Here is a 14,876-nt window from a genome sequence, read left to right as displayed (position 1 = left end):
GGAGGAAATAAAATCTATTGTGAACATAATCCCACGTGTTAAACGGTTTCGCTTTTGGAGCAAACATAAGGAAAACAAAGATCTGTAAGTTACTTATGAATTCCAGCACAATATGAATATTTGGGCCTGCAGCCTTCTCTCTTTGGGCTTAGCCTCCCAAGTAAATAGCTGCTGCGCGCTCGTGTGTGTGTGTGTGTGTGTGTGTGTGTGTGAGAGAGAGAGAGAGAGAGAGAGTGAGAGAGCGAGAGAGAGCGCTGTCCTCTCTCGAACGCAGTGGAGCCGGGCCCCCTACTGTCAGGATCCGTCCATTACAGACGTCGGCCTCGGTCCCAGCACCAAAGCAGGCTGAGTGCGATCCTCCTTATAGTTTGCAATGTGTATGCTGGGCCCTTTCCGCCCCGGGCCCATCCGTGTGCCAACCCAAGAAGCATCTCACCCAAGGATTGATCTGAGCGAGCGTTATCAGTCTTCCAATGTGCCGTCCTACGAAATGGTGACGTTTCGAAATAGGAATTAAAAGAGAAGAACTCTTAGATGGGTGGAAGATTGGGAGGGGGAGCCTCCGGCCCCTTCCTCGCATGTACAGGTACTGTGTAATTACCAGTTCCCAGTAGTAGTGACTGAGTCCGCCGCGGTGGAAACTGCCCTGGGGTCTCCTGTGCCTTAGGACTGGAGCAGCTGAGACTCTGCCATCCAGTAGCCACACTGCCAGCTCACTGTTCCAGCACAGCACCCTCGCTGCCCCTCTCTCCCCTGCCCCATGTGGCACTTCCACTGGGAGCACACTTCTGAGCACTCCAGGACACCTTCTGCTCCGTGGCAGAAAGCTGCTCACGTTGTCCCCAGACTCAACCTTGCTCACAGGCATTCTGTGTGCTCGCTTGCTTTTTGTAATGGCAACGAGAGTGACCAAGAGTATGGAGGGGCCGAGCCTCCTTAGACTTGAGTATTTGTTGTGAGTACACCCTCCAAAGTTCTCCCAACCACGCTCTCCTAAGATGCTCTTAAATAATAATGACAGCCACCCCCCAGCGTGGCTGCGCTGGAGTTTCTGACTGCCTGAAAATAGCCGCTGGGAGCCTGGCCCACCGCGGGGATCCAGGAAGGCTCCCCCGTGGCCGCGCCCTGCTCCGTCGCGGAAAGGGGAGGGAATTTGGGAGGGCTGGAGTTGCTATTTTGGGCCCAGCCTGGCCGGTGCGTCAAAGCCTGCGCCCCTGCGTCACCACCACCCCCACCCCCTTCCTTCTCCCCGGCTCTCCAAACTCTCACTTTTTCCCTTTCGTTCGCGTGGAATCGCTTCTGCCCACAGGGCGCTGACGCTACCGAGCTCATGCTAATAAGCTATTCTACGCTCTCACCCCCTACTCATACACCCTCAGCCGGCACCACAGCATCTCCCACCCCAACCCCACTTCCTGGTTTTTAAGATTTATTTATTTATTTATTTATTTATTTATTTATTTATTTATTTATTTATTTATTTATTGTTTCTCGCGCCCGCTTGGGTACCACCGAGTTGCAGCGGGGGTGGCGGCGGCGGCAATAGCCGCAACATCGGGGGGAAACTTAAGGTAGTCACGTAGGTTTCCTCCAGGCTGCAGCGCCGACGAGCTCGCGGCTTCCCAGGGCAGCCGCAGGGCACCTCCTGGCAACGCCTCTCCGAGCTGCCCCGGAGCGGGGGTGGAGAGCAGGGTAGAGCTGCTGAGTGTCCCTGCCCCCTCGGCTCCTCCGGAGTGCACCAGGAGGGGAGCGAGGAGCAAGCCCCCTCCCCCCGCCCTCCGGCAGCCTGGAAATGAGCCACGCTGAGGGAGGAGAAGCGGTTGCGGCGCTTGCCCAAGGGTGGGAAAGGGGGGTGACTCTAGATTCTCGGTCCCAGCTTTCCAATCTCTCCCAGTCCCAGAAGGAGAAGCCCTTGAGAGGCCCTCCCAGATCAGGCTGGAGGGGGAGGGGATCCATGGCGCGGAGGGAGGGTGGTCTCAGACCCACAGAAGAGACGTTTGCTTGACTAGGAAACTCCTGGCATCCTCTGTGTGGCAGGCTGACTGGCTTTGCAAAGCGGAGTCGGCTGCGACTCCAACGACCGCAGGAGCGGGACAAAGCTGGAGGCGCGCGCCCCTTGCTCGGCGCACACACTGCACTCGCCTGCCCGCTCCCGCCTCTGCCCGGCGCCGACCCCTCCTGGTCCCCCCCCCCCCACCCCCAGGCTCTTATTTCAGAGAAAGGTCGCTGTGCTTCCCTAAAGCGGTGGGAGGCGTTTGGGTAGGCAGGAACCCGGGAGTGAGGGCAGGTTTGCGAGTTGGCAGGAGGTAGAATCAGGGCACTTCTCTGCAGAAGGCACCCACCTGTTGCCTGCATCTCGTTCGCATTGTCTGCAGAAGCATAGCCGGGCATCACTTAGCCCTTTTAGGGGTCCCTGAAAGGGCGGGTCAATGTCTCCACCCTCCCCTCCCTCTCTAAAACTCTGCAAATAAAAAAAGGGAAGAGAAAAATATCCGTGTCCCCCTCTCCCCGCTCCCTCCGTGTTCCCACCCGTTCCCCTCTCATCCAGAGCCAATACTAAGAGAGTGTGTGTGTATGGGGGGTGGGGGGGGACTTGCATCAGGCTGGGGAAAGCCCATCCCAACTTCTTGAGCTCTCCTGAGCGTCTCTGGTCCCAGGAGGTCTGCGTGCGCTTCGGTTGACGAGGGTGGTGGTGTTGACGAGGGTGGGTGGGTGAATGAGGTTAGGGCGCTGCAAGGCACTCCCGTCCCGTTTAGCACCAGGTGTGGTTACCTGCCCACGCTAGCGTTCCCTTTCGCCCCTGCTTTTTTTGCACCCTCCCCACGTGTGAACGGCGGAGTGGCCGCGAGGGCGCGGGGGCTGGTAGGGTCGGGGGGACGGAGCACTGGAGCGGCACTGCGGGCTGTAAGGACTTGAGAGGTCACACCTCTTTCGGAAAAAAAAAAAAAATCAAGCAGGCTACCAAGGTGAACACGAAATAGTTCCCACCTTAAAATCGGTCCTGCTCGTGACGTCAGGTCGGAAATATACCAAAGCGAGCGCGGGCCAGCAGTCCGGGGAGCGCGGCGGCGCGCCGATTGGGCGGCGGGTGGCTGACGCGCGCTGACGCGCGGAGACTTTAGGTGCATGTTGGCAGCGGCAGCGCGAGCCACATAAACAAAGGCACATTGGCGGCCAGGACCAGTCCGCCCGGCGGCTCGCGCTCGGCTCCGCGGTCCCGCTCGCCTGCCCAGCCGGCCGCCAGCCCAGCCGGCCGCCTGCCCCTGCTCCCTCCCCGCTCGCGCTGCCTCCACTCCCTTCCCCACCCCCCGCGCGCCCACCCCTCCCGGACGCCGGCAGCCGCGCTCCCACTGGGAACTGCACTTGGTCAGAGTTGAATGAATGAACAGAGACGCGGGGAACTCCTGAGTGAGTAGGCTACAGCCCGTGTGGCTCGCCTTCTTTTCTTCTTTGCACGTCGCCTGTTGTGTTCGCTGACGCGGGCTGCGTTGTCTGGAAGTAGGCGCCGGGGCTCCCAGAGCGAGTGGGACCAGAAGATGGGGAGTGGGTAACGCAAGGTTACTGGGGCGGGACTCGGGGGACGGGGGCGGGCATTTGTCCGAACTCCGGGCTCTGGCACCGAGAAGGGGAGTTGGCTTCCAACAGAGCTTTCCAGGCTCCTCATTGGTGGACGTGGAAGGGAGGCTTCCACGGTTTGGGGAGCTGCGGACTTGCCCCGCGGAAATGTGCGCTAAGTTTGCTCTCAGCGCGGAATTGATTGCGGCCTTTGCACCCGGAGATTCCACGTCTGGCGTATCCGAGGGAAGCTGCCGGCAAATTGACAGGGGGAGAAAGTTCTTCGGTGTACTCGTTGCTTGGGAACTGTGTCACCGCGGCTAGGCAGGGAGCGTGCCGAGGTTTCCCGGGTATTGTCGAGTCAAGGGTAATGTTGATACAATGTTCTCTTACAAAGTTGCCTGCAGTTTCTGGGTTTTTAAAATATGCCGTTCTTAAGGTGTGTGTGTGTGTGTGTGTGTGTGTGTGTGTGTGTGTGTGTGTGTGTTACAGACCTGTGACACTACCGGGGAGCTGATAGAGAGTCTGTGAGGACTGGGGCATCCAGAGTCTCCTTTCTGCTTCCTTTGGTTAAACTCTCCCACCTACCTCCTGAAGAAGGAATCTGGGGAAAAGGGAGAAAAAACAGAAGGGGTGCATGTTTGGCTTTTCTTTTTTACTAGTGTCAAGATTATCTTTACTCTAAAACAAGTTCCAAAGTGGGAACATCTGAAATTTATTAGGTCACAAGAATGCCTTGTTCCAGCAAGTGGGCAGATTGTGGAAGGCGTTTAGGGGGAGGTGTTCTGCCTGCTCTGCTGCGACCCACCTCAACAGTGGTGCCAGCACACCCCGGAAAGCAGTTTCACTCCCTCCGCAACTGACCCAGCATGCTCCTAGAACAGCACAGTACACCCTCACCCCCATTCATTGACCACCAAAGCTGTGGGGAATCAAGTTTTCTGGAAAAGCGAACCCCAGTTCACCTGTATCCCCCACCCTGGGGTTGTGTCAAAAGCAGTCAAGATGCAGAAACTCCCCTCCCAGTTGCCTTCCCCAGGCCTGGCTGGCGTTTCCTGAGAGGGGAGGTTGCTTTCTCTCATATACTTGACCTGTACTAACTCCTTCCCCCAAGCCCCCAAAAGGCAACACAGTCACAGGGGAGGGGCTTGTGGGAACCAAGAAAAGGTTCCAAGGTTCTCTGTCTTCTCTTAGAATCTAGACCCTCTCTCTCCAAGCGCGCGCACATACACAGACACAAACACACGAGCAAAAGGACCGATTAATCATAAGTTTTAAGTAAGCCCATGGAATACCTTCCCTGCTTCAAGATTCTTTCTCTGTGGAGACTTTGGGTGGTACACGGTGGTATTTTCTGTCGTTTCCAGCCATCTTGTCTACACGTTTATCTTAATTGCTTTGTGGTTATGGCTGTGTACTCATTTCCAGTGAGGCGCAGGGGGAGGGTGTGGAGGGGTGTGAAGGGCCGGCCCGGTGGATCTACAAACAAACCTCTGTTGGGGAAGAGACCCTGAAACCTCCTGTCTCTGTGTTTCAGGGAGGAGATCAGCTGGGCCGAATCCCCCACTGCTTTTCTAAAAATCCTGGGAACTTTGTCCTTCTGTGAATTACGACACTGTCCACCTTTAATTTCCTCGAAAACGCCTGTAACTCCTCTGAAGGTTAGTGCAACTTCATTTCTTTCGCACTTTCTCCCGAGTTCCCTCCACACTAACAAGCAGGGCGACTCAATGGGCTCAGGCCAACCTTGTAACTTAAGGTATGTCCGACTCATCCCCATCGCCTTCGGGAACAACTTTCTCATTGTGCAATTCATTTCCAGACCAGCCTTTCCAGCTCGAGCTTGCTGGATGGACACTCGTTTCGGAAAAGAAGCCCACTAGGGTGGGTTTGGCTGGGGGAAGGACGGGGAGGGGGAGGCGTTGGGAAACCTTGGGGACAAGAGACCCTCCGCAGCTTTCTCACTCAGGGTCTCTGTCCCCACACTGAAGTCCGCCCGCCCGCTGCACGCACTGTCGCGCCCCTACTCCTTGCTGGACCACCGTGGGCTGCCGGTGTAGCTCCAGGTGTCCCCGAGCCCGGGAGAAAAGTGTTCAGTTGACCAGGCTGAGTGTATATTACCCTGTTTCATTTCCAGCCATGCCTTGTGTTCAGGCGCAATATGGGTCCTCGCCTCAAGGAGCCAGCCCTGCTTCTCAGAGCTACAGTTACCACTCTTCGGGAGAATACAGCTCCGATTTCTTAACTCCAGAGTTTGTCAAGTTTAGCATGGACCTCACCAACACTGAAATTACTGCCACCACTTCTCTCCCCAGCTTCAGTACCTTTATGGACAACTACAGCACAGGCTACGACGTCAAGCCACCTTGCTTGTACCAAATGCCCCTCTCCGGACAGCAGTCCTCCATTAAAGTAGAAGACATTCCGATGCACAACTACCAGCAGCACAGCCACCTGCCCCCCCAATCCGAGGAGATGATGCCGCACTCCGGGTCGGTTTACTACAAGCCATCCTCGCCCCCGACGCCCACCACCCCGGGCTTCCAGGTGCAGCACAGCCCCATGTGGGACGACCCGGGGTCGCTGCACAACTTCCACCAGAACTACGTGGCCACAACGCACATGATCGAACAGAGGAAGACGCCAGTCTCCCGTCTCTCCCTCTTCTCCTTTAAGCAGTCACCCCCTGGCACTCCAGTGTCTAGCTGCCAAATGCGCTTCGACGGGCCCCTGCACGTCCCCATGAACCCAGAACCCGCGGGCAGCCACCACGTGGTGGACGGGCAGACCTTTGCCGTGCCCAACCCCATCCGCAAGCCCGCGTCCATGGGCTTCCCGGGCCTGCAGATCGGCCACGCATCGCAGCTGCTGGACACCCAGGTGCCCTCACCGCCGTCGCGGGGCTCCCCCTCCAACGAGGGGCTGTGCGCGGTGTGCGGCGACAATGCGGCCTGCCAGCACTACGGCGTGCGCACCTGCGAGGGCTGCAAAGGCTTCTTTAAGGTGAGCCTGGGTGTGGTCCGTGGAGGCAGAAAGGTGCTCGGAACCGCGGTTTCCCAGATTGCGCCCCTCGGGCTTCTGGAGGGAAGCCCAGTCGGTGTCCTTCTCCGATATCCGGTGCTCCCCTGCAGCGCCCCCACAACCCAGCCCCGCCAAGGGGCCACGCAGGGCGTTTCGGGGAGTTTGAGACCAGGAAGGAACTGACAGGAGACCCGAGGGCGCAGCGCCCTGCACGCAGCGGACGCGGCAGGACCCCGCCCGAAGTTGCAGTAGCCCGAGTTGGAAGAGGGTCATTTGCATGAGCTAGGAGCTGTCTGCCCTGCTCAGATTGAAATTGGTTAGGACAGAGAACCGTGTCTGAGCTAACCAAGTGGAACAGAATTCCCTATGGTCAAATTAAGTGATCTCTTTATTTCGCCATCCTGATTGAATAATCTTATCATTTTAAATAGAGAAGGTCTCCAAGGAATGTAAATAATATGAATGCCCACGGATTTGTATTTACCGAGCGTCTCCGTCTCCTTCTCTTGGCATATAAAACACAGCAAGGAGCGGCAAGGTTAGCTCAAATGTTAACGCTATCAATTTTCTCCTGTTAAATGCCCTGGGGGAGAAAAAAAAAAGAAAAGAAAGTGAAAGAAAAAGAAAAAAAGAAAACGTGTGTGTGTTTGTGTGTGTGTTTGGGGGCGAAAACATTCAGATCCAAGTCATTCTGAAATTGTTCTTCGGATGGCTGGATTTTCGACAGAAAAAAAATATTAACAATTCTCGGGGCCCACTTTGTCTCCTTTTGCAGCGCACCGTGCAAAAAAATGCGAAATACGTGTGTTTAGCAAATAAAAACTGCCCGGTGGATAAGCGCCGCCGCAATCGCTGTCAGTACTGTCGGTTTCAGAAGTGCCTGGCTGTTGGGATGGTTAAAGAAGGTAGGTCGGGGCAATCTGTGCCCTGGACCTGGGGACTCCTGTGCAGCTCCTTGCCGCCTCTCAGGAACCAGGGGTCTCTGGGCCCTTCCTCCCCACTCCCTTGCCTACTGGCGGGGCCTCCCCAGCGAAAGCCACCAGGCCCTTTATAAGACCCCAGTGGAGGAAACACCCACCCACCCCCCCTTTAAAACCTCTTTTTTAATGCTGCTTTTCAGTAAAGGCTTCAGCAGTCGGTGAAGCCTGGAGCGGCTGGTGGACTCCGGCTGCGGCCTTCCGGAGGGCGGGGACAGGGCGGCTTGCAGGGGTCCCGAGGCGCCGCACTAAAGAAGCTGTTCCTTTACAGTGGTTCGCACTGACAGTTTAAAAGGCCGGAGAGGTCGTTTACCCTCAAAACCGAAGAGCCCACAGGAGCCCTCTCCCCCTTCGCCCCCGGTGAGTCTGATCAGCGCCCTGGTCAGGGCCCACGTCGACTCGAACCCGGCTATGACCAGCCTGGACTATTCCAGGGTAAGAAGCTGGCTGGGGAGGGGCAGTCATGTGAACAAATCGACAGATGGACAGGACCCCTGCCCCACACCCAGCCATGGTCCCTAGACGCAAGGGCGTTATGCGCCTCGCAGTCCTGGGCCTGGCCTCAGAAGACAGACCTCAGACAGCAGCAGTAGCAGTTCCAGGGAGTGGAGATGGAAGGACAGGGCAGGGGAGCGGAAGACAAGATACCGTGGTCCCTCTACTAATACCCTCTCTGCCTTAGCGAGACACACACCTACACCTGTCCTGCCAAGGGCGGTGCACCCCCCCTGGCCTGACACCCCCCCCCCCCCCTTTTCTTGTAGAGATCCTGTGACCCTCCTCCTTTCTGGTACTACCCCCATCAAGGATGGGGGGCTGCTTCCCGAGGTTCAAGGAGGGGGTGTCAGGAATGGCAGTGGGGTGGGGGTGAGGGGGTCAAGTGGTCAGATTTCTCTTTTCCTCCAGCTGTGAAAAATACTTGTGCTGTAATTGGCGGACATATGTTGGGCAAACCTGGAAGCGGCTGCAGTGTTATTAAGATTTGTATAGGGTGTCTCAGCTGAGACTCACTCTGGGACTAGCATGAATACTAACGTGTCAATTGTTTCGAGGAGATAAGAGTGAACATTTCCCAAAGCTGGATAGCACTGTATTTTGTCTGTATGGAAATGGCAATTTACATATTTAAAGCAACGACCTCATAGCACCATCCCTAATTGAATTAATTGCCCCGGAACATCTAATTTCCTTACTGGTCAGAGAGAGGTTTAATTGTTATAAAAACCTGGCTCCCCTACTAGAAACGGGGTTAGCAATTTCACGGGTTATATATTTTAGAGAACCTCATTAAGTGCTTTTTAAAATGAAATTCCAGTTCCAGGCGAACCCTGACTATCAGATGAGTGGAGATGACACCCAGCATATCCAGCAATTCTATGATCTCCTGACTGGCTCCATGGAGATCATCAGGGGCTGGGCAGAGAAGATCCCCAGCTTTGCCGACCTGCCCAAAGCCGACCAGGACCTGCTTTTTGAGTCAGCTTTCTTAGAATTGTTTGTCCTGCGATTAGCATACAGGTAAATGGTGGAGGAGAATACCGTGGGTGGCTGGGACAGGAGTCCAGGAAGAGAGAGGGAGGATGTGGGAAGTTAGAGGACAGAATGGGGAATGGAAGAGGGGACAGGAAAGAAGTCAGAAAGCATTAGGAGGAGATGGACAGGAGCAGAAACTGTGGGTGAACGGAACGGAGGTGGGATAGGGGGCGTTCCTGATGGTTATGAAATTAAACCCTTTCAAGGTCCACTGATCTACATTTTATTAACTCTTCAGTAATTAGGTGCCTCTTAAATCCCTCATTTATTGCTCTTCAAGTAATTAGTTGTTTAGCTTTTCTCTCTCTCTTTTTCTCCCCCCCCTCTCTTTGGTATTAATTGCAGGTCCAACCCAGTGGAGGGTAAACTCATCTTTTGCAATGGGGTGGTCTTGCACAGGTTGCAATGCGTGCGTGGCTTTGGGGAATGGATTGATTCCATTGTTGAATTCTCCTCCAACTTGCAGAATATGAACATCGACATTTCTGCCTTCTCCTGTATTGCTGCCCTGGCTATGGTCACAGGTCAGTACTGCAGGCACAGCGCACCTCCCCTCCACAATTGCCCAGTGGGATTTGTCCTGGCTTTCCCTAGTCACAGTTCCTCTCTGGTTCTGCCTGGTAACTAACTACCTTGTGCATTCTTCTTTTGTTTCCCACTGTGTTTTCTGCAGAGCGACATGGGCTCAAGGAACCCAAGAGAGTTGAAGAACTGCAAAACAAAATTGTAAATTGTCTCAAAGACCATGTGACTTTCAATAATGGGGGGTTGAACCGCCCCAACTATTTGTCCAAACTGTTGGGGAAGCTCCCAGAACTCCGTACCCTTTGCACACAGGGGCTCCAGCGCATTTTCTACCTGAAATTGGAAGACTTGGTACCACCGCCAGCAATAATTGACAAACTTTTCCTGGACACTTTACCTTTCTAAGCTCTCATCCCATGCACTTCAAAAGAACTGGAAGCAAAACTAAAACTGCCCACAGGGGGGGTAGACCCCACAGGTGTCTCAGCTCCAACTGTGTCCCCCTTCTGTAATCCCCATCCCAACCCAGCCCAGCCCCTGATCCCTAAAGAAAACAAACAGCAAACAAACAAACAAACAAAAACTGTTCCTATTTCCTAACCTGCAGGCAGAACCAGAAAGGGCATTTTTGGCTCCGGGACATCCTGGATTTAGAACATGGACTGCATACAATACAGTGGTATAAACTTTTTATTATAAATTTACAAATCAGTTTACTCTTCAGAAGGGAGTTTGCTAATGTATGATTAGAAGTGTTTGGCCATGATTGATTGTTGCAGTTTAGACAAATCACATGTACACACACAATAACAACAACAACAACAACAACACACACACACACACACACACACACACACACACACACACACTCCTTATGGGAACCCATGAACAATTGCCCTTTAAAAAGACTTTGAATTTTTCTGCTGTAATGAAAGCTGTAATATATAGTAAAACTAAATGTTGCGTGGGTGGCATGAGTTGAAGATGGCAAAGGCTTGTAAATTTACCCAATGCAGTTTGGCTTTTTAAATTATTTTGTGCCTATTTATGAATAAATATTGCAAATTCTAAAAGATACGTGTGTTTGCAAAAAAAAAAAGAAAAATAAATAACTACATAAAAAGGGACAAGCATGTTGATTCTAGGTTGAAAATGTTATAGGCACTTGCTATTCCAGTAATGTCTATATTATATAAATAGTACTTCAGACACTATGTAGTCTGTTAGATTTTATAAAGATTGGTAGTTATCTGAGCTTCAACATTTTCTCAATTGTAAAATAGGCGGGCACAAGTATTACACATTGGAAAATCCTAACAAAAGGGACACATAGTGTTTGTAACACCGTCCAACATTCCTTGTTTGTAAGTGTTGTATGTACTGTTGATGTTGATAAAAGAAAGTTTATATCTTGATTATTTTGTTGTCTAAAGCTAAACAAAATTTGCATGCAGCAGCTTTTGACCGTTTCCAGAGTGCTTATACTATACATAACTCCCTGGAAATTACTGAGCACTTTGAATTTTTGTTTTGTTTTTGTTTTTTTTAAGGTCTAAAATTGTCAGTTAATATATTATTTTATGTTTGAGTAAGGATTTTAATATTGCCATATTCTGTAGTATTTTTCTTTGTATATTTCTAGTATGGCACATGATAGGAGTCACTGCCTTTTTTTCTATGGTGTATGACAGTTTAGAGATGCTGATTTTTTTTTCCCCTAAGAAATTCTTTCTTTGAGAAAGACAATTTTAATGTTTACAACAATAAACCATGTAAATGAAGAGAATTTTGTCTTTTTTCTGGGCCAGGAAAACAGGATGACTAAACAGCACTGTATAATACAATGAGTAGGCGACTGATTTGGGATAGGACATCTGACTTTCAAGTTAAATCTGTTCTGGCACAAGAAACTGGGGGTTAAATGTACAATCCAGTGAATTCAGTACAATAATGTTTTCTTGACTAGAATTTTCCAGTGTGGTAACCTGCATTTAGGAGAACCAACTTAGAATACCTCACTCTTCTGGTGACTTTTGTGGTAAGTTCAAGCATTCAGAAAAGTTGTTCAGGTGACCAAAAATCCTTTTGAAGTGATAAAAGTTCAACCGTTCACCTGTTGTCTTTGACAGGGTAAAAGCATCTTTTTAAAAGTCTCCACGAATTAACACAGATGTAAAAAGTGTTACACATCATCTCCGATTTTCCAGTTCCTTCCACATCAAACTGTTGGCAGGCACTTTGGGTCTTGGTTCAGTCTGGCAGAGTGGAACACAATCAAAGCATTTCTTGCGACTTTTTCTTTTCCTCCTTCAGTGAAGAGGTGTAGTTTGCATTTTCAAATAAAAGTTATGCAGTATGTGTTTCTCCGATGAATAATAAAAGATGCTCTTGTGAAGTCCTGGGCCTGACAAGAGTAGGTTATAAACAGGGCCTTCTGGATTGCACTCAGCCCCAACTTTTCAGCCCTGACAGCAAACGGGTGCTCTCCCGGTGTTTTAGGCCCTGGACTTCCCTAAGTACCCCAGTCTTCCCGCTGTGAGGTCCAGCTGGTTTCCCCAAGGACTGCGCGCGTGACTTCGGAGCCAGAGGTGAGGCGCGTCTCCAGCGCTCACCCTGGTGAATGACAATTGGCCTCCGGGGGGTCACTGAAATTTACAAAGCACGTTATTTTTCAAATGCAGTTAGGACGGTAAATTGCCACAAAAGCTCTCAGGTTGTTGCCTTTCTTTGCTTTTCCTCTCCCTCTTTGGAAAAGAAGTGTTTTTGCAAGTTTGCAGTGAGAGTTCTCCGTGGTCATTTAAGGTAATTTTTCCGCATCGACTTTCTCCTAGGCAATCTGAGGGGTAGAGGAGGGTGATCACCTAAGAGTTCAAAAATAATGGGATGCCCGATTTCCTCAATGGACGAGGCTTACCATTTCATTTTATTTCACATCTTAGGCCAGACCAAAGCTGCAGGGTAACAATGGGAGTAGGAGAAGGCTCTTCAGAAATGCTGGGAGTCTGCAGAGCCGCCCACGGCATCTCCCAGGTGCCCGCAGCCCCGAGACAGTTACATTCGGTCGCAGAACTCCCAGAGTTGAACCTAAGCAACGAACTCTGTTGAGGGTTGCCCCCCTAAGGGAGCTGCGGCTTGTCAGCCACGGCCAACGGGGCCAACGGGGCGTCAACGCGCGCCCCTGGAGAATTTGGGGATGAAGTCAGAGAGGGGTGAGGGTCTCCTGCTTTCAAGTGCACGTCGTACCTGTGTGGCTTACACCCACTTGTGCCTTCGAAATTGCAAAGGGGCTAGAGTCGCTTTTCCAGCTGCTGGCGGTTTGTCGAGTGGTGTAGATAAAAGTCGCGCGCGCAACTCTAGGTCTTCAGAGGCTCTCAGCGCAATACCCTTCCTGTCCTGGTCTGTCCAGGCGTACAGCTCAGGAAGGGCAACAGACAAGCAGCACTGTCAAAGTCAGAGGATATGAGCAGCTGTCTGGGAAAGGGACTCAAACTTCGTCTTCGCGGGGGCTTCGTTTCACCCTCCCCCCGCCTTACCCTACAGCGGCTTAAAAAGTTCGGTTACTTTATTAATTGCTTCCACGATGGGAGATAAACAATCAGAGTTCGGGAGTCAGGATTAGGCACTTCTCAACTCCAAGAGGAGGTCTACTTTTAAGTAGTCGCCGTCCAGGTGCGCATTGAGTGACTGCCTAGAAGGCTTTAATTTTGTGCAGATGCTGTAGGAGCAGAGCTTCGGTGCAGCAGCTGTTGGCTGGGTTGCGCTTTCCAACTGTGGCTGACCCCTGCAGCCCCGCTCTGGGTATCTTGTCATGTGGGGCCTTGCTCCGACCTGGCGATTTCAGAGAGCGGGAGTCAGAGCCACAGTTTGTCCTGACAATGGGGGAGAAAGGAATCTTTTTAGAAGCTGACAGCACCCTACGGTGACAGCGGCACCCAACGACTCAATAGTATATGCTTCTTGTTGGTACCCAGTTCCATTCCTAGAGTTTGGATGCCCTCTTTCCTAAAAAAAAAAAAAAAAAAAAAAAAAAAAAATCGGGCCCAATTCGTAGGGACCATGAGCCCCACAAGTATATACAGCTATTCTGGCCAATTTAAGAACGTGGCTTGATTGACCATTTCACCTTGTCTTGGGAGTCTCTGGGCTTCGTTAGGGTCAGTGTCTGCAAGGACAAAATCCCAGGATCCAATCAGATTGAAACAGGCATTGGTACACGAGAAATACTTTCAAGAAACAAACAGGTCCAAGAGGGCAAAGTTTGATTTTATTTCACGGCAATGTTCGGATCACGATTTTCCCGCACAGTGTGTATTTTCACCTTGCCGTGTCCCTCAAGGGGAAGCCACCCCGGGGCACATCTGAGTCGCGCACCTCGCGCATCAGTGCTGCCTGAAGTCCCCATCGCGCTCCGCTCACGCGTCCGTTTCCTTGTGCATCCGCCACGCGGCAGCGCCGAGGTGCCTTCGGAGAAAAAGGGCTGGGGGTCCCTTTGGCCGGCCTGGGCTCGCCTGTCTGAATGGGAGAGGCACTTGTCTCTGAAGCCACGAACTCTCGAATTCAGATTTTTTTTTTTTTTTTAAAGGGAGCAGGTTCCCTTCAGGTGGAAGGGCAAGAAAGGGTATGTATTCGCACGCGTGTTAAAACTTTTCTCCTGTATTATTTTGATGGCTGACTAGCTATCTGGGAGTGACTTCAGCACGTTCTCCACCGAAGGGGCTTTTAAAGGTTGAATTTCTTTGTCACCTGCTCCCCGCCCCCCACCCCTTGCGATAGGAACTTTGCTTTGGGGGCGCTCCCCGGAATTTCTCAGCACTCAGACACCTCTCGGGCCAGGGCTTGACTGCATTTTGAAGTTCTGCGGGGTAGCAGCGAGGTTCTGGGTTCCAGCCCAACGCCCCCTCCCCGTAGCTCTTCTCCGTGAATTAGGAAAGCACCTTTGGTTGCAAGAGTCTTCAGGAAATGTTTCGCTTACATCGGTGATTGGACAGAACTGGAATCGGAGCATTCACCACTCATGAAGCGTGACACGGCGTTCAGTTCGGTCTATACTGGCTGCCTTTACTAGTAAAGCCAGATGTGAATTCCCAACAAGTCATTATTTTTAAGGTCTTTAGATTTTATCCTAAAAGAAACGCATGGAAATCCACTACCTTATACATTTGCCTGGAAACCTGCCTTGGATGTTGCACAGCATCATTCAGAGTGCCAAGCCCGCTGCCGTTTAAGCATTTGTCCAGAGCTCAATTTCTGACCATGATTGGGAGT

At 51.9% G+C, this 14,876-nt stretch overlaps 1 protein-coding gene across 3 annotated transcripts; it reads left to right on the top strand.

Moving 5' to 3' along the window:
* Window positions 1-3,152: 3,152 nt before the first annotated feature.
* NR4A2 (nuclear receptor subfamily 4 group A member 2) lies at window positions 3,153-10,171 on the top strand. Of its 3 annotated transcripts, XM_040972029.1 has the most exons (8): window positions 3,153-3,408; window positions 5,093-5,216; window positions 5,871-6,558; window positions 7,352-7,481; window positions 7,825-7,988; window positions 8,869-9,071; window positions 9,432-9,610; window positions 9,760-10,171. In XM_040972029.1, the coding sequence occupies exons 3-8, from the start codon at window positions 5,884-5,886 to the stop codon at window positions 10,014-10,016; spliced, it is 1,608 nt and encodes a 535-aa protein (XP_040827963.1). In that variant the 5' UTR covers window positions 3,153-3,408; window positions 5,093-5,216; window positions 5,871-5,883; the 3' UTR covers window positions 10,017-10,171. The 3 variants fall into 3 exon arrangements, with proteins under 3 accessions (XP_040827963.1, XP_040827961.1, XP_040827962.1); XM_040972027.1 differs by lacking the exon at window positions 3,153-3,408 and having other exon boundaries at window positions 5,095-5,216; window positions 5,693-6,558; XM_040972028.1 differs by lacking the exons at window positions 3,153-3,408; window positions 5,093-5,216 and having other exon boundaries at window positions 5,695-6,558; window positions 7,825-7,913.
* Window positions 10,172-14,876: the final 4,705 nt, after the last annotated feature.

This window comes from Ochotona curzoniae, unplaced genomic scaffold, assembly GCF_017591425.1.
Source record: "Ochotona curzoniae isolate NIBS_2020 unplaced genomic scaffold, NIBS_Ocur_1.0 contig_2210, whole genome shotgun sequence".
In the NCBI taxonomy this organism is placed as follows: domain Eukaryota; kingdom Metazoa; phylum Chordata; class Mammalia; order Lagomorpha; family Ochotonidae; genus Ochotona; species Ochotona curzoniae.
Note: the sequence above shows the minus strand (reverse complement) of the source record. Positions and strands in the feature narration are given on the sequence as shown.